A 25,790-nucleotide genomic window follows, 5' to 3' on the forward strand; every position below is an offset into this window, starting at 1 on the left:
ATTATCAAATATATATAGTTATGACAAGTTATCTCACAAATTCGCGAAAGTGACGTATGTTACGCGTTTTTTCCTCAGTGAAGCTTCCCCTGTGCATCATTTGATTCTGGCTATGCTATTCCAGGTTATAGGACTTCTTATATGCCGCCTTAAATGGTGAGCGGGCATTCAGCCGTTTGGCAGCGAGCAGCCTTTGAAGTTCATAGATTTTTTTGAGATAATTGTTGCAGGAAGAAACATTTTACCGTGAACTGCACTAGAACCTTTTCTTTTTAAAAGCGAAGCTTTTCTATAATTAGAGTCGGTCCGTCCGTCCGTAACGGATAGCTTTTTTCGCTAATTTAGGCATGTTAGAATTGTCCTATCGATTTCAAACTTTGCATGGTGATTCCTTTAGTAGTTAGGTACGATTTAGAAAGCGTAGCAACTCTATAATCATTACCAGAATGTCCATACGTCCATTTTAAACATGTTGATTTTTTTACTTTTTTAACAACAAATTTTTATGTGATCTAATAATCCGATTGATCTGATTTTTGGTTTACTAATTCCTGGGACAACAAAGTACAATATTATAAGCGAAGCAACTCTATAATCAAGTCCTAAAAATGTAAGTATGTCCATAAACATTATTCTGTATCAAGCAGTTTTTCAACAATTTTTCTTACAATTTTGCTTCGACATTTATACATTTATATTCTGATTAATCAGTTCTGACACTATACAAGTGTTAATGTCCGTTTGTCCTACCGTTTCAGTGCTTCGCTTTTATGGATGTTGTCATCCTTGTTATGGTTATGTATGATACTGCACAAAACTTCATAATCATATTTGATAAAAAACTGCATACAAATAGCTTTTGGAAGAAATTATCCTTGTTTCTTGTGATTTAAACATTCACCTAAATGACGAATCCTTTGATTCAAATAGTTTTGTTTGTTTTTAGCTGTATTATATTGTTTAGAGAGAAAAAAAGTAAATAATCTTTATTCTTTAAGAATGCCGACTAAAAAAATTTAACTTTAAATTTCCCGACATTCAGAGTTTATTCATAAAAGTTGTGCCATCATAAATGATTGTTTGGAAAGAGCATTATCTTAAACGAACATGAGCACTTGATGAGTGCCAGAACTTAAAAAGCAGATTATTAATTTATAAGTTTAAAGAAAGTTTAAATAAATTTGTTGTAAAATTGCTTAATTGTTTATAAGGCTTGATTACAGAGATGCTTTACTTATAACACTATTCAAGTTGTCCTAGGAATCATTATTCCAGAAATCAGATCAATACAATAATCATATGACACAAAAAATTATCACCAAAGAAGTTAGAAATCAGGATGTCTTAAATGGAGGTACAGACTTCATGTCAATGGTTATAGAGTTGCAGCAGTTTTTAAATCCTACTTCAACATGTAAATCTAGAGGACAATTTTCACATGCCAAAATTAACGAAAAGATCTACCTATTTCGTACGAACAGATCCTAATAATAGAAAAGCTTTACTCTTTAAAATAATAGCTTTAGTTTGTAAAACCATGTTGGGTCTCTTTATGGAGAAATTTTGATTTTATATAAAGCTAGAAAATATATGTTTGTTGATTGAGTTCTCAGGGAAAAAATCATCATTGAGGATTTTTAACTGAGGCCTGTTAAACATATTTTGTAATTGGTTTCTGTTGGAAGAAAAAAACTGGTTATTTACATGTTAAAAAGGTCATAAAATGCTTATTTTCTATTTAAACTTAATTCAGACTCAATTAGAAAGACGAACCAAAATGTCTTTTTTCTGACCTAAAGAAAGGGCCTTTTTTATATGTTTAATGATATTTGGTGATTTCGATTGCTATGCTGAGATTTCATGTATAATCTATTTAACTAAGAAAGGTATAACATGGACCTATCTCTAATTCCTGAGCATTATTGAGGGACAATATGAGAAGTACAAGATAGAGGGGAAGGAATGGTGGTAGTGTGTATTATATTGAGGGCAGGGGCTGTGATTCACACAATTAATTCCATTTGAAAAACCCGAAAATTAAATATTTTGTTGTACAAAAACATGTTTTCATGTAGATTAAGGGAAGTGGGTAATAAGAGTAGAAATAAGGGAAGGAGGTTGTGGGGAAATTTTCACTTAGAATTGTTTGTCTGAATCACATTCCCTAGTCCCTGATGAAGGGTAATTCTAGCATTTATTGTTTATTTGTTTGATCCAAGTATCTTTTATTGCTGGCCAAGGATAAAGGGACAATTAACAAGGCAATGTGTTGGGTAACACCCATCAGACAACCAATATGCTTTATTAAAACAATGCATGTCTGTGTGTGCGTTGCGTCTGATCTCGCTAACGTTTGCAACAATTTGCTCTCTTGAAAGTGAAGCTTTCTACAGGATCAAAGAAAGTTTATATTTTAGAGAAAGTTAGCTCAACCCTTATAAGAGAATTAGCATCTGAGTGAGACCTACTCCAATATTTTTTACTTTTCTCTCTAGGAACGCAGTGGCTAGAGAGAAAATAGGTATATAGATTTCTTTAATAAAAACTTGCTTATTCCTATACCCAAGATTGAATTGTACGCAGCAAAGAAAGTTAAATAATAATACAAAAGTAAATTTATAACTTCATATGAGTAATGTTTTACTTTATAATAAAACAGAGTAATTCATTTTTTTAACAAATACTAAAGTAAGTAAGAAAAGACTCCTATCAATTTTCTACTTTAAAATTGGACTAGTTTATTCTACAATTGCAGTATTTGGATTTAAAACAAATCTCTAATTAAGATATAATTTCATAGCTACGTCTCAAGATTTCTTCTAAAAGGATTTTAACCCAGGTATAAGGTATAACCAACAAGCAAAATAAATCTAAAATAATATTTGGGGGGCAAATGGAGATGTCGTCAATTTTACGATGTGTTGCCCCCCAACGACAGCTGAAAAACAGGTGTAGGTTTCGTGATTTTTTACCGAATTAATTTCGTTCTTGGTATAAGCTGATTTTAACCAGTTATAAACCCTTGAAAAAATATAGAACCTTCATTTTTTTCTATAAAACTTAGATATACGTCAAAAGTTTATTTTTTTAAGGCACAGGTTTTTTAAGCCAACAAAGACAACTTCAAAAATTTTCTTTTACGTTTCTGCAGACAACAAACCGTTGCAAGGACGTCCAAGCTTTTTTTATGAGGTGGGTACACATCTCTTTAGGCCCCGCCACAAGCATTATTTCTTAAATTCTTGGTACTACATAGCAATAAACCACACTTCATTAATATTACAGGTTGACGTTACTTAATTAAGTTTTGAGCTTTTTTTATATAATAAAACAACATTTGACGAAGAAATCTTTTTTTGCTTCTTTAATATCTGGTCATCCGGCACAACCCTAGAATAAAGAAGCTTTGCTACTAAAAAAGAACAATACTTATATTTTATGAAAATTTATTTTTACTTTTAACACGCTCACAAAACAACGGTTATAAAAATCATAAGTGAATTTTGACAATTTTAACTACTTTTAAATTGTTTATTTTTGAAAAAAAATATTTTCAAGTTAACAGAAACCTCTACAAAATTAAAGGTTGGCTTACTAAATTAAAATGATTTAACAAAACTTAAATGATTACTTGAATAAATGATTTTTTTGGTATTTTTAATATTGGTAAAGGATAGGAAAGAGTTATCATATTTTTATGTTCAATTTTTATAAATTCTTACTTTAAAAATTTCTAAATCTAAATGGTATAAGATGAAATTATTTTTTTTATATACAAGTAGATACTAATAATGATTAAATGAATATTTGAAAATCATAAGAAATATTCACCACACGCAAAGCTTGTTCTATAGACGTTAATTATATTATTTTATCCTTCTACTTGACAAAATACATTGTATATAATATCATATATGTGATTTTTTTACACGAAATGTGATCTAGCGCATATTCACTAAATAAAAATCAAAATAAATTCATAATCTAAAATGATTAGTATTTTTTAAAGTGGATATAGCTTTCTTACAATTGACAATAGTAAGTGATTTCAATCAATTTCTGTCGTGTAGTAAAATGATATCGTTTTTAACCCAATTTCTGTCTCCATTTATAATAATAAAAAGTTGCAAATTTTAAATATACATAATTTTCATGAATTAAAATTGCTAAATTTCTATTAATTAATCTAAAATTTACAAACATGAATTGTATACATAATATAATCACAGTGTCAAGATTATTTTTTTTATATGTAGTATAAGGGGACTATGCACGAATAAGATCAAGTGTTGATAAGTACTAATATTACGCATTTCTTAGAGGATATATTTCTGTTAAATGAAACAGCAAATTAATTTTTATCATGGATTTAGAAATTTTCTTAAAATGTAAAGCTAATCGGACTATATAAATCATAAAATGCTTTAAAATTGAAGCATACTTTCTGATACTCAAATCAAAAAGGGTGAATTTGTAATTACATACCTAAACAATGTGATTTAATATAATAGCATTTGATAATATTTTGCATTGTTTACACATTTAACAAAAACTTGGTATATCAAACATAGAAATGTTTTCGTCACTGCTGAAAGGTGCTTAACATCACTTGCGCTCGTTCGTGCATAGTTCCCTTTGACTAGAAATATTCTAAATTTATCCTTATTTTTGAGATTATAGGGAGAAACAATCTGTAATGGCAAACAATACTTAATTTTTAAAAATATTGAAACAACCATAAAGGATTAAAATTTGCAAGTTTAAAATATAGTTTCTTTATCTAAGATAGTGGCTACGCCCCTAGAGGCCTCTAGTGGAACGTAAAATGTCTTTTTAAATTTATGTTAAGATTAGCTGTTTACCCTTAAAATAGTTATAAACCTGTCCAAGACCTTTGAGAAACTAACTTGTAAAGAGAACCATTTTGGTTTAACGGTTAGCGCGATCCTTCGGTACATACAGACACACACAAAAATATCCTGTTACTTTATCATAAGGATTCAGCAAAATGCTTAATAGATACCTATTTTCAGTTGTTGGTATATTTAAAAAGGAGAATAGCTGTCTTTCTAAAGGGCAAGTATTTAATTTTATATTTAGTTTATGTCATAGGAAATATGAAAAATACATGACTTATGATCTTGTTATATTTTATGTTTGTGTTATTCTATGACGGACAAATACAAGAGGCATGGCTAACTTTCTACATAGCTTCTATTCTATGTATTTAAAGGTAAAAGGATTTCTTTAAGAAATGTTAGAACAGGGCAAACAAAGATGAAATAAGATGAAATCACAAATTTTCAGTGAATGAGGTAAAAAATATGAAAGGGGTGGGGGGTTGGATGTATAGAGTAAGTTTTTGAAAATTGGTTTAATTTATTAATTGATAACGTTCATTTACTTGGTTAAAATAGCAGAAACCCTGTCTCTCGTTTTTTGTCATCTGTAACCTAATTAGTTTCATCTCAAATCATTACCTGGCCTGTTCTACATTGTTTTTAAAAAAATTGGATGTCATCATTTTATTTGTCTTGATTTGGATTGTCTAGTTGAGCAGTGTCTTGGTTGCTGTGGTTACTACACTGATCGGAATCATCATCTAGCTCCTAGATAGATAGAAAGATAGATATATGGATAGATAGACTAGTTGAGCAGTGTCTTGGTTGCTGTCGTTACTACACTGATCGGAATCATCATCTAGCTCCTAGATAGATAGATAGAAATATGGATATATATATAGACTAGCTGAGCAGTGTCTTAGTTGCTGTGGTTACTATACTGCACTGGTCGGAATCATCATCTAGCGCATATTATATCATAAGACTAGCGGCTTCGCCCCTAGCCTCTAGGGGCTTTGCCCCGTGAAATAGTTTTTAAACAAATAAAAAAAATTTCGGGTGCCCCGAACCATACTCCCGCCCCCAATTTTTTTTGACGGGGGAAGGAATTTCATTTTTTTTTTTTTGGGGGGGGGGGGGGCGTCCCACCCCCCAAGAAAATAGCTTAAAACTACCACAGGACCAATAGGTATATACCCTGAAGAGTAGAATCCGATCGGTTCAGTGGTTACCGAGATCTTAAGCTTCAGACGGACAGACATCAAGCTACTTTGTATTATAGATAGATAGATATTCAGATAGATAGTAAGATGGGTGGATAGAAAGTCCAGCTAAATAGTGTCTCTCCTATAAGATTAATAAACAGATAGCGACAGTCAGATGGATAGACAGTCAGTCTAAATTAGATTATCATGATAGCTATAGTAAGTAAAGAACTGCGCATGTCCTAGTTAAATTATACAGCAAGATAGTGAGATATATAGAAAGTAAATCTTAGATTGTTAGACAAAATGGCCATGGACAAGCATGTCATAATTCTAATTCAATTCTGCTTCCAACCAACCTGTTCTTCCTGAATGTCTCCCTTCCAGATTGCTCCAAATTCTCCTCTACACAGGGCCACCAAGTATATGGGTATAAGACAGAAGGGGACTAGGTACAACAAAGCCTAAAAACATAAAAAAAATGTTATAACTTGGTTCACTTTCATGAATTAATGAAGTCAATTGGGTATATGATTCTTCAAAATCAAAAGGATTCTGTACCAGTAATAAGGTATAACCAACAAGCGAAATATATCTAAAATAATTTTTGGGGGGCAAATGGAGAGGTCGTCAATTCTACGATGTGTTGACCCCCCAACGACAGCTGAAAAACACGTAAAGGTTTCGTGTTTTTTCCCCGAATTAATTTCGTTTTTGGTTTAAGCTGAATTGAATTTCCTGTATTATTATAAAATTTGATAAAAAAGTTCAAACTTCCTTCAAATTTTAATGTGTAGGTACATACATAGGTTATGGTTTATTATTGAGTATCTATGATAAAATAAAAGATATCCTACCGGTTGAGCAGCATTCATAAAATACAGGGAGATGAAGGTTGCAACAAGACCAAGTGTGTAGGACAAACAGCTGATCACCCAGTAGATCTTGCAAGGGGTTCCAACCATGAGGTCAAATCTTAAATAAACAGGTCTATTACATATTACACAAACTAACAGCTGATCACCCAGCAGATTTTACAAGGAGTTCCAACTATGAGGTCAAATCTTAAATAATCCATTTGGTATATTATTTTATAGTTTATTCGTTACAAAAGAGTGTCATGTGTCAGTGTTAATGTATGTAAGTGTGTCAGCCTTAAAAAAAAATAGGTTTATAAAGCCATATCAAGGGCTTGGATTTCAATAATAATCCACTTAAAATCTATCTTAATAGGTTTAACTAGCGACTGAGGAATAATACGTAGGTAGTACATTCGTTATTGGACAATAAAAAGACATTAAAATTGGTTTCTACTGCTGCTATGTAAAGTGCCATACATAAATAGTTCGAGTAAGGGGAATGCCTTGACCAAAGGAGGCATAACTCATTACCATGCATAGTTAAATTTCCAGATAAAGATCGTTCAATCAGAGTTGGTTGTCTAACGGACGTTTGACAACGTAATCATGCATATCATTAAGCAAGATTTGGTTCAGAAATACACAGGGGGTATATATTCTGCACAAGATTAATTTTTTCCCCTGCTGCAAATTTTTTAAATTTTTTTCCCCCTCCTAGTTTTTTCCAGCAAGGAAGGGGATAAAATGGAAAATATTTTCAAAACTCTTTATTTTATTCATATGATCTCCCCTCCCACATATTCTATTAGTTTATTAAAAATAGAAAAAATGTTTTCAGTTCTCTTAATTTTTACATTTTTTCCCCAACCACATATTTTTTTATACCCCCCCCCCCCTTCCTTTCAGCAAGGTCAAATTAGCAGAATATACACCCCTGGAAATACACCAAAATAAGATCTTGTGGTGGATCCCCGTCCTGTAAAGTCTATCTGAGGCTACTAAAAAACTTACCCATGGCAGAATGAGAGAAGAAGTCCAGGAACCAAAATATCTCCAAACCCAAGCAGGCTAAAACATTAAAAATACAATTTAATCCTCATATAAAAGAAACATGATGTCTGTCCGTCTTTGTGTGCGTCTAACCCGTATCTAAAGATCTCGTTAACCTTATAAAAGTAAAGCTAATAGATTAGTTTAAACTTAATGCTTAACGAAAATAATTTTTTTTCTCTCTAGATAGGTATTACAATGAAAACGATGTATTAGTACCTGTATGTTCCGCAAGGATCCCAATGTGGAACTTTTAAAACCATGGGCAGCTGCTCATCTGTGCTGTGTCCTGTGGCAACCTGATATAAAGTTATTTTTGCAAATTCGTACATTTATTTATTGACGTCAGACTCATTAGTCGCAAGCAGACCGCGACTAAGCCGGAAAATTACAGTTGCTTAAAGAATTCATGCTAAGGTTTGGATTTTTACAGAAAATTGTTTAAAACCACCGCCAGACCAGGAGCTATAATAACTGGAGAGAAGAGCCCAATCGATTCAGCAGTTACTGAGACCTTAAGCCTCAGACAGACAGACAGACAACATTGTTCTACTTTGTATTATAGATGTCATAAATTATTTCTCGACTGTGAATATTTTTCTAATAATCTTTCTTTCTATTACCTATTAGTTTAAGAAATAGTTATAAATTTTCTTTATTTGTACTAAAATAAAATGTGTGCTTTAAAACATTTTATCTTTCAAGACCAATGATTAATCAGCCATGTTGTAAAGTGAGTAAAAATAGAATAAAAATGTATGACTCACCTCCACCATAACACTCTTGCCACCAGGCATAAAGAGAGGAGTAATGAAGACAAAAAATATGTCATAGAAGAAAAGAAGACCGAGTAACACGGAGCATATCTTCAAACTGGGCAGACGCAAAACCTAAAATCAAATGATTAGTAACAGTTAGTTTAGTGGGTGAGTGAGTGAGTGGTTAGCTCTTGGTGTAAATGGCTCGAGTCTATGCACACTGTTCATTGCACAGGATAACAAAAATGAGATTATTTAAATTGTCCATAGAACTCTATGTGTGTTGACTTCATTTATTGAGGTGTATGAAAGTAAAGAATAAAGGGAGTACGAGCTACATGTAACTCTACCCACGGGGCGGGGACACTGTCTCGATGTTGTATTGAGCCTTTGAAATCAGTTAATTATAAACTATAATATATACTATAGTATTAGTTATATTATAGTTTACTAATTGAATGTTTATTTGTATAATAATTGTGATTTCAGATATAATGTAAAATGTATTTGTTATCCTCTCCCTTTAACTTATATGTGTTTATTTCCAGATAAGTATATCTTGGTAGAATGTGAGGAAGAGAGAAAGAGGATGTGCATTTGTCTGTATTAAGTGAGAAGTAAGTCACTTTATCAATAGTAGCAGCAGCTACGTTTCGATCTACGGACCATCTCTTTCTCTCATAGGTTAGTTAGACTAAAACAGAAATGGCTCCAGGAGTGAGCATTAGTGTACCTGTGCTGAGTAAAGCAAGGTCATATGAAACTTGGAAAAAGGAAATTGAACTTTGGTGTAAAATTACTGATATCAAAAAGGAAAAATTAGGTATTACTATAGCATTAGCATTACCTGATGATGAATGTCATTTTGGTACAGACATAAAGTCAGAAATTCTGGAAAATTTAACTGTTGAGCAATTAGAATCTCCAGAGGGTCCAGTACATATCACAGATTATTTAGATAAGATCCTAAGTAAGGATAAAACAGTGGATAAGTTTCAAAGGTTTAAGGATTTTGTAAATTGTAAAAGAAAAGATAATCAAAACATTGATGATTTTCTTAGGAATTTTGATTCCCATGTCAATCGTCTGAAAGGAGTCGGACAAAAGATTGATGGAGACATTATTACATTTATGCTAATTTTAAATGCCAATCTGGAAAGATGGGAGGTTAGTATGATAATGTCTAAGCTAGACTTTGATGAAGTTTTACTAGTTTATGATAAAGCTAAGAAGCAAATGAGGCAGGTTTTAGGAAATACTATTTCTTCAGCTTCAGAAACATCTGAAGGTAAATCTAAAGATAGTTTTACAATAAAATCTGAGCCAGTTGAGGATGTATTAGCAGCTAATAGCTATAGAGGAGGCTTCAGAAGAGGCCAAGGTAATAATAGAGGAAGAGGCCAAGGGAGAGGTAATGGTTATCAGGGTAACAGACCCAATAACAATGGTAGTAGACCATTCCAACCCGGTGGGAAACCGGTAGGTAAGAAAAATGGAATTGGTCGAGATGGTAATCAACTCAGATGTAGAATATGTGAGTCCACTCATCATTTTGTTAGAGATTGTCCTCACAAGAATGAGAGTGTGAATTATACTGAAACTACTGATAATTCTCAAAGCAATGAGAATGAACATGTGTTTTTCAGTGACATTGCTTTAAAAGCAAGTGATCCCAAGACCATGGCGCATTTTACTGCAGAAGCAATAAATTGTGCTGCTCTTGACACTTGTTGCTCTTCCTCAGTAGCAGGGGAAGAGTGGATGAAAATATATATAGCATCGTTACCAGGTAACATGAAAGATATGGTTTTGGGACCAATGAAAGGAAATAAAACATTCCAGTTTGGTAATCTAGGATTATTAAAATCTGTAGGTAGATATAGGATTCCTGCCATGATAGCTGGAAAGCTTGATCAACTGGAAGTTGATGTGATCAGTTCAGATATTCCTCTACTTTTGTCTAAGAAAGACATGAAGAAGAGAGGTATGATTCTAAATCTGAATGAAGATAAAGTCTACTTCTCAAAGAATGATAACAAATCAGAAGATTTGTTTACTTCTTCAGCAGGACATTACATTTTGCCACTACTAGAGAAAAGTGGTGAGGTGTGTCAGGTTGAAGAAGTATTGGCAGTAGATTTCAAATCATGTGAAGATAATGAATGCCAAAAGGCATTATTAAAACTTCACAAGCAATTTGGTCACAGACCAAAGAAATGTTTTGTTGATCTCTTGAAAGGGGCTAATGCATGGCAACCAAGAATGGGTTCTATGCTTGACAAGATTATTGATGTCTGTGAAGCCTGTATTCTTAGGAAAAGAAGTCCTGATAGGCCTGCAGTAGCAATGCCAATGGCAACAGACTTTAATGAAAAAGTAGCTATTGATCTTAAGAAATGGAAATCAGGACACATTTTGTATATGATTGATATGTATACAAGATTAACTCAAGCTGCGTTTATACCTAATAAAAATCCAGAACATGTTATCACTGCAATTCTAGTAAAGTGGATTGCTGTATACGGTGTCCCTAAGGCAATTTTGAATGATAATGGGGGAGAATTTGTAAATGCTGAGATGCAAGAGCTCAAGTCCTGGTTGAATATTGTAGATCTTACTACAGGGGCTGAAGCTGCTTACCAAAATGGTATGTGTGAAAAAAATCACTATACTGTTGACAATATAGTAGATAGAATAGATGAAGATTTTCCAAATATACCCATTCATGCAAAATTGGCGTGGGCTTGCATGGCTAAGAATTGTCTGCAAAATGTACATGGATACAGTCCTAATCAATTGGTGTTTGGAAGGAATCCAAATTTGCCAAATATTATGACTGATGGCCCCCCTTCATGGGAAGAAAGCACAGTAAGTGATAGGTTAGGTGCTCATATTGCAGCTTTAAAAGCAAGTCGCAAAGGTTTCATTGAGTCAGAATTTAGCGAGAGAATCAAAAGAGCTCTCAAGTCTAAGATAAGGTGTGCAGAGATGCAGCTTGAACATGGAGATATTGTGTATTATCTTCGTGAAGGTATAAACAGATGGAGAGGCCCTGCCAAAGTTATGTTTCAAGATGGTAAGATTATTCATCTTAGGCATGGAGCCAATGTTGTAAGGTGTTCAGCAAACAGGATTGTAAAGGCTAAGGAGGAACTAGCCGCTAAGGTAAGAGGTGAAGACAACTGCAAGGAAGTAGTTGATTCATTGCCAAGTAGTGTAAAGGAGAATAGAGTTGAGGATAATACTAATGATTCTTCTATAATAGAATTTGCTGAAGACAACATTGAGACTGTAGGTTCTCAGATGTTGCCTGATAATGAGAGTGAATGTGTTGAAGCTAATACTTCACAAAAAGAGGATCTAAGTGTACAAGAAGGTACCTTAAATGAAGAAAATCATTCTAACAAAAGGAAGGCTGACAAAGAGTTGACTCCTGTTAAGAATACTAAACAGGCCAAAATTAATCTTATCCGTGTCAATGATAAGGTTAGAATTCGTCAAGAAGATGGTACCTGGAATGAAGCAACCATTATCAGCAGAGGCGGCAAAGCTTCTGGAAAATATTCTAATATTTGGAATATAGAGTATGATGATAATACTCAAGCTTGGTTCAACAGTGAAGCAGTTGAATTTGAAAAGATTCAAGATACACCTGAGGAAGTTCATGCTGTTATGGTTCCTAAAAGTTTGCAGAAGCAACCAGAATGTTTAGCAGCAAAGGAAGCAGAACTTCAAAAGCTGAAAGACTTCAAGACATATGAGGTTGTAGCGGATGTTGGTCAACCTAGAATCACTACAACCTGGGTGGTTTGTGAAAAAGATGATGGAATTAAAGCTAGATTAGTAGCACGGGGTTATGAAGAAACAAATGAAATTGTTTCAGATTCCCCAACTATGACCAAAAGTTCTCTTAGATTGATATTGTCTTTAGCGGCTAGCAAAAGCTGGCAGGTAGAGACAACTGACATTAAGTCAGCATTTCTCCAAGGGGAACAAATTCAACGCGAAGTTTTTGTCAAACCCCCTAAGGAGGCAAATCTTGAAAAAGACAAGATTTGGAAGCTCTTAAAATGCTTGTATGGCTTAAAAGATGCTTCCCGACAATGGTATGAAAGAGTTATTGATGAACTCTTTAAAGCAGGATTTAGGGCAACTGAACTTGATCCTGCAGTTTTCTTCATGGTCAACCAAAATGGTGAGGTAATTGGAATTGTAGGTGTACATGTTGATGATTTTATTCATGCAGGTACTATGGAATTTAATGAAAAAGTCATTATTCCATTGATGAATGCTTTCCAGGTTGGCAAGAATGAGAAAGGTAGTTTTATGTATACTGGTTTTAAGATAAACCAATCTAACTATGGAATTATGTTAGATCAAAATGCTTATGTGGAGAAAAATTTGAAAGTCCAACCTTTGGAGCCAAGTAGGGCTCGTCAAAAGAATTCCCCTCTATCAGAAGGAGAACTTTCTGATCTGAGGAAAATGGTTGGTGGAATTAATTGGGTTGTTAGAGCTACTAGACCAGATATTTCATTTGAGTTGATAGATTTGAGCACAAAATTTAAGAAAGGCACTGTTGATGATCTAGTAAGAGCTAGAAAAGTCATTCAACATCTGAAAGAAAGTGAGTGTAAGATTTTCTTTCCTAAACTTGATGTAGCAAGTTTAGAGATTCTGGTTTATACTGATGCATCATTTGGAAATATCAATGATGGTCTAGGCTCTGTAGGTGGTCAATTGATATTCCTTAAAGATAAGGATGACAATATGTCATTGATTGAGTGGCAGGCTAACAAAGTTCGTAGAATTGTTAGGAGTACACTTGCAGCTGAAGCACTCAGCTTGGTAGATGGGTTAGAAAATGCTATTTACCTTAGGCGACTGATATCTGAGCTGACTGGGAAAGCAGCAGATAGTATCAAGATTAAAGCTATTACTGATAATCGCTCTTGTGTTGATGCTATCATGTCTACTTCTTTGATTGATGATAAGAGATTGAGAATTGAGATTGGTATGCTAAAATGCATGCTTAAAGAAAAAGTTATCAATCAGATCAAGTGGGTTAAAGGTGCAGAACAATTGGCTGATTGTCTTACTAAAAGAGGAGCATCTGGTTTTAATCTCTTGCATATTGTTCAAAATGGTAAGCACTAATAACTCTTTGTTTAAATACAAACAAGAGTTATATTTGTTTTCGACATGATCCCTAGTTATTTTAGAATAAATAACCTTTTTTTTTACTTCATGTTTTTATCACAAGACACTTTTACAATAAGTAAAAGTATATCTTAGAATGGATTTTTTTTAGTTTTTTTACTGTTTTTACAGAAACTAGTTTTTAGATTAAAATGTGACTTTAGAATAAGTATTCATTTTATTTCTTATTTTTATGGTTTATGCAAAAACCATGTTTTTTTTCAGATTAAAGTGTAAGTATTCATTTTATTTCTTATGTTTTTTTCAGATTAAAGTGTGACTTTAGAATAAGTACCTATTCATTTTATTTCGTATTTTTTATGGTTTATGCAAAAACCATGTATTTCTTTTCTGCTTGGTTTATGTAAAGCTAAAGTAGCAGAAAATAAATGGTTCCACTGTGCTTTAAAGATTAAGTTCAGTAAGTATGATTTTAATCTTTTGACTTGATTTTAGTATAGTTAAAGTTATTTACTATTAATTTGTTTTGGAAGCAGCCAACAATTATAGAAATAATTCATATTAATATTTGATTAGTTTGAATATTTTGGAAAATAATATATATTTTTTTCAGAAATTGTTTAATATAACAATGAGTGTCATGGTAATTCGCTCCAGAATGCCTAAAAGCAAGTATTTCCACTACAGGTTACCTGGAAGTTCTGTGGATACCTGTAAGATTTTGTATGTTGGTTGTGAGGACTCATTTTCTGATTTCTCAGAAACGTTGAAGTCTATTCCAGGCATTGACAATACTCTAGCCTGTTTAATGTTTGAATCTGACACTGAAGTGAATCAGCTTGTCAATGAACTTGAGATGTTCATCAAAAACTGTAAGTATGATGACATCAAAGTTGTTTTGGATATTTTTAGTTTGTATAAACATCTTGGATTGGTAGAATGTCAGAACATTCTCTGTGTTCTCAATGAATACCTATTGTGCAATTGGAACATCCGGTTTGCCTTTGCTCCCCCTATTTTGACCCCAGCTGAAAATACTCAGTGGGAGGAAATTTCGAAAATCCAGGAATTTGTTAACCAGCAAAATGTGAATGAGGGGAAGAATCCTTTGTTCCCATTTAGATGGGTAATGAGGTTCAACAAACACAACTTACTTTGCCATGTTCCCTCTAACTGGGAAAATGATAGTGTAACACTAAATTTGAAAGGTTCTAAAGCCTATTTTCGCTGTATTTGGATGTATATCCGTGACTCCATGGATGCCAGTTTGGTCAAATACGACCTAAACTCTAGGATTAAGCCTCAAACTACATCTTCTTTTAGACCTGTAAACACACAGTCTAGAAGATCTGTAGGTGTAGGCCGCAGGTTGAGTTCTGTTTCATGTGGCAACCATGATGCTAGGGCTGTTCTTTCTCACCGCAGAATCAATTCAGTTCCACATGGCAACCATGATGCCAGGTTGGTCATTTCTCACCGAAGAATCACCAGAGAGCTGGAGTTGTGCAAGAGACTCATGTCCATGAACATTGTCGGCTACAATACACGTGGTGGGGTTGAAGAGATGCTGAAGAACATGTCTCTTTACTTCACAGTCAATAATTAAGTTGAAATTCTTTCATATATTGTGATATTTTTTATCAAATTTGTCAGATGCAGATCTCATATTTTATATACTTTCTATGCTCTATTATTTTTTTAGAATATATTTTTTATGAAAAAAAAATGAAAAAAAAAAGAAAAGAAAAAGATAAATAATAATGAATGATAAACTATAATATATACTATAGTATTAGTTATATTATAGTTTACTAATTGAATGTTTATTTGTATAATAATTGTGATTTCAGATATAATGTAAAATGTATTTGTTATCCTCTCCCTTTAACTTATATGTGTTTATTTCCAGATAAGTATATCTTGGTAGAATGTGAGGAAGAGAGAAAGAGGATGTGCATTTGTCTGTATTAAGTGAGAAGTAAGTCACTTTATCAATATAAACACAGCTGTTGCCCAACAAAAAGTAATTCGATAGCAGACAAAAAAAGGTATCAATATTTCTACATTTGTTATTATCCTTAAGCCAAATGTGTGCTAATGAGTGACTGAATAATCTCCGATTATTAATACGGGTCTGAATAAAATAATGGACTATTGATAAGATAACAGGACGTCGGACTCGTATAAAAAATATTACTTTCCTAACTTTGATAGTAACCTATCCTTATCTAGAAAACACAGAAGTCATAAGAACAAATGGAAGCTTTTCATTTATAGAATTGATTTAAAATGTTAGGAGAAAAATGGAGCAGAAAACAACAAGTTTTACTGCAAAATACAACCTATTGTAGATAATTATGTGTGTGTGTGTGTGTAGCCATAGTTTCGTACCTAGTTTTTGAAGTTTGAACCTAAGTAGTCATGGAGTAGGACGAGACACATTTGTATGCTAGCACCAGGGCCAGCTCAAGGTCAACACTTCAGTACAATTACTTGACCCGCTGTCTCATGGGACCTACTCTTTTATTACCTCACCCTCGCCGAGTATAGCAGGTGTCCCATATTAAGTCACCGTAATGAATGGCGCTCTCCACAGAGGAGCTTGGGTAAGGGTTGCACTGATATTATGTACTTGACTATTGGGTATCTAAACTACCCAATTATCACCCCTTCTTACACAACCAAGGGGAAGTTGATAGATACGTAAAATGTGACTTACCTTTAGCATGTTAATAGAGAAAAGGATACCCAGAAAATCCTGAAAATATATGAATTGTTAATAATGTAAAAGCTAATAACAATAAGTATTTCATTGCAAAAAAAATTAGTGAGAAAATATCTATTGTATAATTTAAAGTTCAAGTTTAGAGAGTATTAGTAGTGCAGCCACTATACGATTAAATTTTAAACATTTGTTTAAATATATGTAATTGAGTACCCATACAACTTAACTAAAACAGTTTTGAAAAACAAAAATTAAGGTTGGGAGAACTTTGAATGTCGAGATAGGAATAAAATATTTTTATGATTACCCAAGAAGGAACGGGTAGTGTGCTGTTTATTACATAAATTCCCAAAGTTTTATATTAACGATTTCTTATTCGTTGGCTTTTCAACTTTGGAGACTTTATTCAAATTTTGATTGATTGATTCATTGAGTTAAGTGTCCAAACGTAATATGTGTGTCATCATTAGGGATGTACATCAACTTGTCAGCCATTGCCTTATCCCTTTAAATCCCTGTTGAGTGTTGATTACCTGAAGTCCCCAGCTCCAATCTGACTTCCTGAATACAGCCCAAACAACTGTGGTTGATAAAGAGAGGATTAACAATAACATCTGTCTTAACTACAATTACAAACATTAAATTAAATTAATTATAATAAGATAGTTAATGACTGTAATTTAACAAATCATAAGTTACATCTAAAGTTTAATTTGCGTTTATTTAAATTTTATTTCCTCTCTGGGACTATTTCTTTATCCCACAATATTGTTATTGTAGTCCAACAATTAAAATCTTCCATGTAAAACGATTAATCGGTCTGCCAGCAGTTTCCTAGATTACACCGCGGCACTAACAGACATCATACTACTTAGGTACAAAGAATATTTACCAAGATACCTCAAACCGAAAGGAAACTTGTTTGAATTAATCTAATATTTAGTTGTAATTTGTAAAATGAAAGTTACATACCTCTAAATCTAATCTACATATGTAAAGGTTCATCTTTGGTAATCTGGACAAATATCATAATTTATTTCATATTTCAACAATTATCATATTGTGTAATTCTACTTTTGAATATTCAGATCAAATTGTTCTTAAAGATTATACTTATTTTTGAAATTTCAAACCAAGTCTTTTAGCTTAACAAAGTGTTCATTTATTTAATTAATTTGTAGTAGCTTTTGTCTTTTGCTGAATTTTAGTTACATATTTAAAAAGTTCCGTTTTAAAATGTAAAACATTTTTTTTACAGAATTATGAGAAAAAAAAATAATTATGATTTCCTTAGAATTGGAAGTGGCAGAGCGTATGTTAACATGACAAGTGGCTCGAAACAACTGTACATTGCCAGTGCACTCGCGATACAGAACATCACCATTATCACATAAACTAAAATAAATAAAAATCTCTTTTGTGGGACTATTTGTAATTCAAACTTATTTTATAGTATTTGTCAACAAGATGGTCTGAATTAACATTATTAAAAAAGCTTACTTTTATATAACTACTGTTATTTTTTCTTGTCTGTCCGTTACTATTGGGAGAAATGTGATTTACTCAGCTGCTATTAAATATAGACAGCTGAAATTTTCAGTAACGATTCCTGTGGCATATGCACATCTAGACCATACCCTGTTTTGTCCGCCTGTCTATCGGTCATGCATGGTTTTTTATAGGGTTGGGCCGGATACCGGATATCCTACTAATTTATAAAGCCAGATATCCGGTATCCGGCCGGATAAACGGCATTAGAAATCATCCAGATATCCTGTATCCGGATAAATTTTATATCCGGTATCTGGCCAGATATTGAAAATGACCGGATATCCGGCCCAACCCAAGTTTTGGCATATTCTTTCTTTTTTAATAGACAAATAAGATTTACTCTATAACTCACTTTGTCTGGTATACAAATAATATTTTTTTTTGCTTCGCTAATTATACATGTAAATGTGATGTAATCAATGAATCATCCTTTTTTTTCTTTCTAAGCACTACTTATGAACATTTTACTTGTTAATAACAATGTGGCTAACTTACCAAGATAATTGAAAAAGAAGAAGAGTAGAACCAACATACCACACATGGCGCACACAAAGAAAACAATCAATACTAAGGTATTAGGTATTTTATTGTTGTTAAATATTCAAAGTTTAACGATTTAGGTCGATTATGAAGTAACTATCGATTTATCATTACATGGATGTTGCACAATATTTTCAAGTACTCTGATAAAGTGATGCTCCCAGCTGGCTAAAATAACAATACACACCTAGCCTTCTGCTCCTAATGGATGAACCAACTGACCAATAAATGTGGTCCATATTTGCAAGCTAAATTGACTAAATTCCCCTGTTAATATATCCACGTATATCTTATATAAATTAAACTAGGTGATTTAAACACAAGTGACGCTGCTAGGCCTATACTTTTAGGGTTCAAGGATGCTGAAAAGAAGAAGGAGCTGATTATGAATTCCCGTGGCTTGAAAGACAATTATGATTATGAAGAAATATATATTGCCCCTGACTTAACTAAGCAGCAGAGAGATGAAGAGCTAGAACTTGGAAAAGAAGCCATGAGAAGAAATGCTGAACTAGATGAAGAAGCTGCTTTAAACTCCGAGTGGAAAGTAGTGGGAATGAGAGGAGAAAAAAGATTAATATTGAGGAGAATATGGCCAGATGCAACGAGGAGGGGAGGAGTCAGAGGAAGGGGAACCTTCAACGAAAGAGGGAGGGGCCCTGGAAGGGGGAGGAGCACAGCCAGAGGGAGAGGCGCAGCCAGTGGGAGGAGCCCAGCAATAGGGAGGAGCAACGAGAGAGGCCCAACAAGGGGCAGGGGGAGAGGAGGTCAGAAAAGACAGCTGACTCCAGAAGCAGGAAAGGAGAAAAAAAGAACGAGACCTTCAGAGGTGGAGGAGGAAGGGGAAGAGGAGATGGTAGAGAGGGAGGCACCAGAGGAGGAGGAGGAGAACATGATGGAGGACTAAAAATACTTTACCTTAATGCTCAAAGTATTTTAAGTAAAGTAAATGACTTAAATGCAACAATTTGTGACAATCCACCAGACATCATTCTGGTAACTGAATCATGGTGTAACCCTAGTGTGACTGAAAATGTTTTAAAGCTTAATGGATTTAATATTGTTTCTGAACTCAGAAAAGACAGATCTGACACTCAAAATGGAATAGGTGGTGGCCTATTAGTTTATTCAAGAGAAAGACTTGATATTTTACCAAGTGACCAATATAATAATGATTTTAACCAATATTGTAATTTTAAGATTTCAACTAGTAATTCTTTTGTTAATATTGTTTTAGTTTATCGACCACCTAATTGTAGCAGAGAAAACAGTGAAAAATTAATTAAACTTATAGAAAATGCAACTGCAAATACAATGTTTATTGGAGATTTTAACTTACCTAAAATCAATTGGAATAATTTAACCTGTGATGGCAGTAATAATGTAAGTGCTGAATTTCTTGATAAATGTTTAGAATGTAATTTTAGTCAATATGTAAATTTTCCAACACACTCTCGTAATAATATACTTGACCTTGTTTTATGTAATGATGATAGTGTTATTAGTATTGATAATTTAGGACCCCTTGGAAATAGTGATCATGTTATGATGATGATAAATACCAATCATTTTATGAAACGTGAAGCAATTAAAGATTATGTTAGATATGATTGGAATAAAGCAGACTATGGAAAAATGAAAAATGAGCTGAACAGAATCAACTGGGAAGAAGAGATTAACAGAGATATTCATAAAGGTTGGAAACTATTTAAAGATAGTATTCAAAAAGTGATTGATAAAAATGTGCCGAAAATTGTCTGCAAAGGTGATAATAAAAAGCCAATTTGGATGAATAGCTATATAAAGAGGTTAAAAAATAAAAAGCCAAAGTTATATAAAAAAATGAAGGCTCATAACAGTGAAGAAAATGTTAACAATTACAATGATTTGTCGAAGGAATTAAAAAATGCAGTAAGGAGAGCTAAGAGAAGAGTAGAGATTAATATATCTAAACAGACTGGTAATGCTGGCAGGAAAAAGTTCACATCTTATGTGAAAAGTAAAATGAGTGACAAAAAAGGCATAGGACCTCTTCTTGATGAAAATAAAAACATTGTGAGTGATGACAAGAAGATGGCTGACCTGTTAAATAAACATTTCAGTAGTGTTTTTATTCATGAAGAAAATGAACAACTTGGACCAAATATGGATAACATTAATATTGGAGTGGAAATAGGAGATATAGATATTACTTATGACAAAGTTGCCAAGAAGATTGATGAATTAAAAGTTGGAAAATCTCCTGGTCCTGATGGGATTACAAATAATATCCTAAAACAGTTGAAGGCTAGTGTAATAAAACCATTACAGATACTTTTCCAACTTTCAATTGAAACGGGAGACATGCCAGAGGATTGGAAACTTGCTAAAGTTATAGCCATTTTCAAGAAAGGTGCCAGAGGGTTACCTACCAACCATCGTCCAGTTTCCTTAACAAGTGGTGTATGCAAGATGCTTGAAGGTATTGTTAGAGAGGAAATAACTGATCATCTGTACACTAATAATCTCTTGAAAATGACACAGCATGGTTTTATGAAAGAAAGATCCTGTCAGACCAACCTATTGGAATTTTTGGACTTTGTAACCCAAGCTTTGGATAATTCTAAGCCTTTGGATGCCATTTACCTGGATTTCTCGAAAGCATTTGACAAGATTAGTCATCCCAAGCTAATACAAAAACTTCAGGCTCATGGGGTGTCTGGAAATGTCAGGAAATGGATTGAAAAATGGTTAACAAATCGTAAACAATATGTTTCAGTGAATGGAGAAGAGTCTGATGTGGAGTTAGTAACTTCTGGTGTGCCACAGGGAAGTGTGCTTGGTCCACTTCTGTTTATCATATTTATTAATGATATTGATGATGCTGCAGCTGGAATTAATATGATTCGAAAATTTGCTGATGATACCAAAATTGCTAATATTGTTGAGACTCAGGAGGATGCTGAAAACCTGCAGGAATGCCTTAACAGACTTTACAAATGGAGCCAAGATTGGAGCATGGAATTCAACATTAAAAAATGCAAGGTAATGCACATTGGAAGAAGAAATCAGTCATTTAATTACACTATAAATGGCATTGAACTATCTAAGGTAGAAAAGGAGAGAGATATTGGAGTCTGTGTTCACTCAAACCTTAAACCTTCTCAACATATTCAGGAAAGTGTTGGCAGAGCCAGAGCAGTGTTGGGCCAAATAACTCGCTGTTTTCACTTTAGAGATAAAGTTGTTTTTCTGAGGCTATACAAACAGTTTGTAAGGCCACATTTAGAGTTTTCTAGCTCTGTGTGGTCTCCGTGGTCTATTCTTGACATACAGAGTCTGGAAAATGTGCAAAGGAAAGCTATTGGTATGATCTCAGGCCTAACATCAAGAACCTATGAAGACAGATTGACAGAGCTCAATCTTTGGACCCTTGAGCAGCGCCGAAAAATGTTTGATATGGTCCAAGTTCACAAAATTGTAAATAAAATTGGAAATGTAGAATGTGGTCTGAAGTTTGTTCAAAACAGAGAAAATAATCTAACTAGAACTCGAGCTGAACCTCTAAACCTGGTTAAATCTAGGTGTAATCTAGAGATTAGAAGGAATTTTTTCTGCGAGAGAGTAGTGGAGGGTTGGAACCTAATTCCTTCGGACATCAAACACACACCAGATGTTAAAAAGTTCAAGCAAAAGTTGGTTGAATGGATGCAGTTACGAGTTTAACAGAATATCAGACATTCTCACAGGGCCCCTAGCTGGGGACACAGAGAATTACAACATCAAGTATCAAGTAAGTAAAATAACAGTAGGTATGATATATTTGATACCCATCAAACCCCTCTTCATTTTCTTCTTTTACTTTTTTCTTTAGTTTAGGTGACTCCAGGCCAATGAATAATTTGGAAGCTAAAGGTAAGGAAATGTAATTGTATTTATTATTATTTTTGTGCAACAATAATTTCCTGGAGAAACTCTGACAGAAATGTCTTCTTCCTCTTCTTCTACCCCCTCCAAACCTTTAGCCTAAAAAACGATTATGTCCAATAAAGTGAAACTTTAAAATATTAGTTCTTTACGATTTATGCCCTTCACTGGCCTGGCCTAGATTTTTAAGTTGAATTACAACAATTGCAGTATTTAACTTACTTTCTTAGGATACATAGGTAATCAATTTTCCATAAAAAAAAATAGTTGGATAAATATTTTTTTTTGTTCTTTATTATCTCTTAAACAATGGGAGGAAAAAAAAATGAAACCTGTTCAACGACTCTTTCTCTGTCTCCTACATTGTCATGGGCACATTCTCCTACCAGTCGCCTTCTTTCCTTTCTAAAATAAATTATATTAAACATACATCATTTTAATTAAGGTGTATGGTTATCAATCATCTATTAATTCAGGGCGAAAGTTACCTAAAGTAATCAAAAGGTGCAAGATTCCAAAGACTGCATGATATTTCATTGGTTCTTGGAATGAACCCAATGCAATGAAAATTCTAACAAAATCTGGCTTTTCATTACGGCAAACTTGTATAAAAAGTATTTAAAATAAACAAGTGTGCAAATTATGGCTAAGGATATATAATAGTTTTTCTCCTTGTTTGTGGTAAATTGATTAATAAAAACGATGAACTATTTTATTAAGTAACGTTTTTTATGTCTGAAGCTAAAGATCTCAAAAAACTCTGAACTGATTGAGTTCTCCTTTTAAGGAAAGCTTCACATAAGTCCAGTATAGTTTAAAGGTATTTTTCTGCCCCTGCTATACCTTTTTCAAAACAGAGCCCCTCGATGCTAGTGCCGCATCCGCTAGTATAAGTATTACATAAAGTTTTTTACCTCAGCCTAAGGCTTTGTTTAGCGTAACCAGACCAGAAAGAACCAATCATGACAGTGACTACAGCCATAGCAAATATCACAAATGCAGACATGTCGATTCCATCAGCACTCCTAGAAGTAACATATTATTTGTACAATCAGTTTACGTTGGTGACTAAGAAAGTATTAAGTAGATCTGAAAAAGGGCATCCCGCCACCCAAATCACAATTAAAAAAAACATTCATATGAAAATTTAAAAAAAAGAAAATTACCTATCTTTTCCCCCCTTATTAGTATTCTAGTCTTATTCTATTTTCAATATTTATAATAAAAATACGTACCTATGGAGATAGAACTTGGCTTTAGGATTATCTCGTTGTAATTGCATCAATCTTTCCTTCGCATTTTTCTCCAACAGACTGGCAAAAGGAACCGTAAACTCAAAATCACTGGAGTTTGTTTTACCACCATAATTACCTTCAGCTAGAAGCCCAACAACCTATAATATAATATATTTAAACTTTTGAGGCAGGCAACAATTGTTTTTAAAATAGTTTAAGGCAAAGATTATCATCATTATATATAAAATCTTTTAAAATCTGGTTCGATTCTCGGGAGTTAATTATAGAGAACACCAAGAACAATAATATTTAGGACATATGAAGCACTTAATTTCCTAATTTAAAAAAAGTCTTTTAAATTATTGCTAGAATCCGGAATCCGCCAAAAAAAGAATCCGGAATCCGCCATTTTTTGGACGGATTCTTGTAAGAATCCGAATCAGGTAAAAAAATTTGACGGATTGCCATCCCTAATATAAACAAACCCTTAAGAATACTATTTACACCTTCATTACCTTGTTGTTTTGGAGATTAGTAATTTTCTCCCAGAGAGAGCAGTTAGCAATGGTTATATTAGAAGCAAATATTGGGAATGTTCCCTCGAGACCGAGGCCGGATAGATCATCTCCGTCGTCACAAGCATTGGTCTCACCTAAATCCTAAATAACATATCTAATTCACAAAATTCCATTTTAAATCATATTAATAAAATCTAGAACTACATAAATCTAATTTTCATAGTTTTTAAATTAAAAAAATCAGACAAACAACGACTTATGTACGCAAATTTCAAACAGAGATCCCCCACAGATATTTTACTACAAAGAACGAATTCGACTTCTATATATATATTTACCTTTAATAAAGACAGGAGATATCTTTCCGCAACAGACTTATTCTCAGCTACTTCATACACACTGAAATAGATTTAAGATAAATTTGGAATGAATTTAGTATCTATTATTTCATATTCTCTTCATTATAATGATATACTATTTTTATGAAAAAAATATGCATAAAAACCTTCTTCTTTAAGATAGTCATGGTGCTTTAAGATGTTATACAAGTTTTATAGAACTATTTATTTTAGATATAATCAAATATAGATTTATAAGAGAATATTATTAGATTGTCTCGTAGTACAATATTTTGAAGAATCAGACTGACTGTTTGATGATTTGTACCTGGGATAATAGACTAGACAAAACTGTTCATCTTTGAGATTTAATTCCTCCTCATGTTCGACTACCAACACACCGTATGTTGAATCAGAGGCCTAAATTATAAATTTATTTATAAATGATAAATGCTAACTGCATTAATAGTTAAACTTGAATATTTTTGCTTTGTCCAGGAAGATCTCTAAGATTACTAGCTTGACCATTTTTGGATTGAAACATCTCTGCACTGAGTTTAGAGTAAATTTAACAAAATCTAAATTTCATTTATCTACAATATATTTTAAAATCTGCCTTAAAGGAAACAGTTCTTAGTAAATTTTTATTCTACGTAATTCATTTTTTTAATAAAGGTTTAATATTAATAACTCACCTTAGCTGCTGAAATCAAGGCTAAAGCAATAACATACTTGACCTCGACCCATTTCAACATTTTCACCTATATATAATCAATTAATACAAATTCAGAGTTTAAAGCTGTTACGATATTATTAAAATAATTTAAACAAAAGAATCTTTAGGTTGGTTATAATTTAAGGTCTACAAATTATTAAAACTTAATTTCTTTATCAAGAAATTAAAAAAAAAACGTAAAAGATAATTATTTACACTTGTGATCTATCAAAATATTAATTAGTCGTAATTGTTTACAAATAATCGTCAGCGGCATTCGCGCAGAATAATAAAAAAGAAACATTTTTTTTCTCTTAATATTTTTTCCTGATTATGTTAATGTGACAAATTTTGAGTCAAGCTGGCTGTTAGTAGGAGTTCCAAAAAC

The 25,790-nt window shown here is 33.0% G+C and overlaps 2 protein-coding genes across 8 annotated transcripts in view; one reads left to right on the top strand and one right to left on the bottom strand.

The window, feature by feature from the left end:
- tank (EI24 domain-containing protein tank) overlaps window positions 1-25,790 on the top strand; it is a 228,697-nt gene that overhangs the window by 189,384 nt on the left and 13,523 nt on the right. The window lies entirely within an intron of this gene.
- LOC145329407 (signal peptide peptidase-like 2B) lies at window positions 3,430-25,678 on the bottom strand. Of its 7 annotated transcripts, none has more exons than XR_013882892.1 (20): window positions 25,383-25,678; window positions 25,016-25,107; window positions 24,688-24,748; window positions 24,347-24,490; window positions 23,832-23,989; window positions 23,511-23,621; window positions 22,929-23,001; window positions 22,635-22,695; window positions 18,646-18,717; window positions 17,889-17,994; window positions 17,572-17,614; window positions 17,133-17,222; window positions 16,594-16,632; window positions 8,724-8,846; window positions 8,176-8,255; window positions 7,918-7,974; window positions 6,904-7,021; window positions 6,406-6,510; window positions 5,454-5,609; window positions 3,430-5,167 (listed from the first exon to the last, which is right to left on the bottom strand). XR_013882892.1 is itself a non-coding variant. In XM_080173515.1 (20 exons), the coding sequence occupies exons 1-19, from the start codon at window positions 25,440-25,442 to the stop codon at window positions 5,526-5,528; spliced, it is 1,677 nt and encodes a 558-aa protein (XP_080029641.1). In that variant the 5' UTR covers window positions 25,443-25,678; the 3' UTR covers window positions 3,430-4,639; window positions 5,481-5,525. The 7 variants fall into 7 exon arrangements, 5 of the variants coding, with proteins under 5 accessions (XP_080029641.1, XP_080029639.1, XP_080029638.1 ...); XR_013882891.1 differs by having other exon boundaries at window positions 3,430-4,691; window positions 5,024-5,609; XM_080173515.1 differs by having other exon boundaries at window positions 3,430-4,639; window positions 5,481-5,609.

This window comes from Acartia tonsa, chromosome 10, assembly GCF_053477335.1.
Source record: "Acartia tonsa isolate MP-2025a chromosome 10, ASM5347733v1, whole genome shotgun sequence".
Lineage (NCBI taxonomy): Eukaryota > Metazoa > Arthropoda > Copepoda > Calanoida > Acartiidae > Acartia > Acartia tonsa.

Excerpts from the sequence above, each read along its gene's own strand:
- LOC145329407 (XM_080173515.1), bottom strand. The coding sequence starts at position 25,442 with ATGTTGAAATGGGTCGAGGTCAAGTATGTTATTGCTTTAGCCTTGATT. Across the intron at positions 23,002-23,510 it reads AAACAAAGCCTTAGGCTGAG|AAAGGAAAGAAGGCGACTGG; the intron begins GTAAAAAACTTT and ends AATTTATTTTAG. Across the intron at positions 18,718-22,634 it reads TTCTGTCAGAGTTTCTCCAG|TATTGATTGTTTTCTTTGTG; the intron begins GAAATTATTGTT and ends CTAATACCTTAG.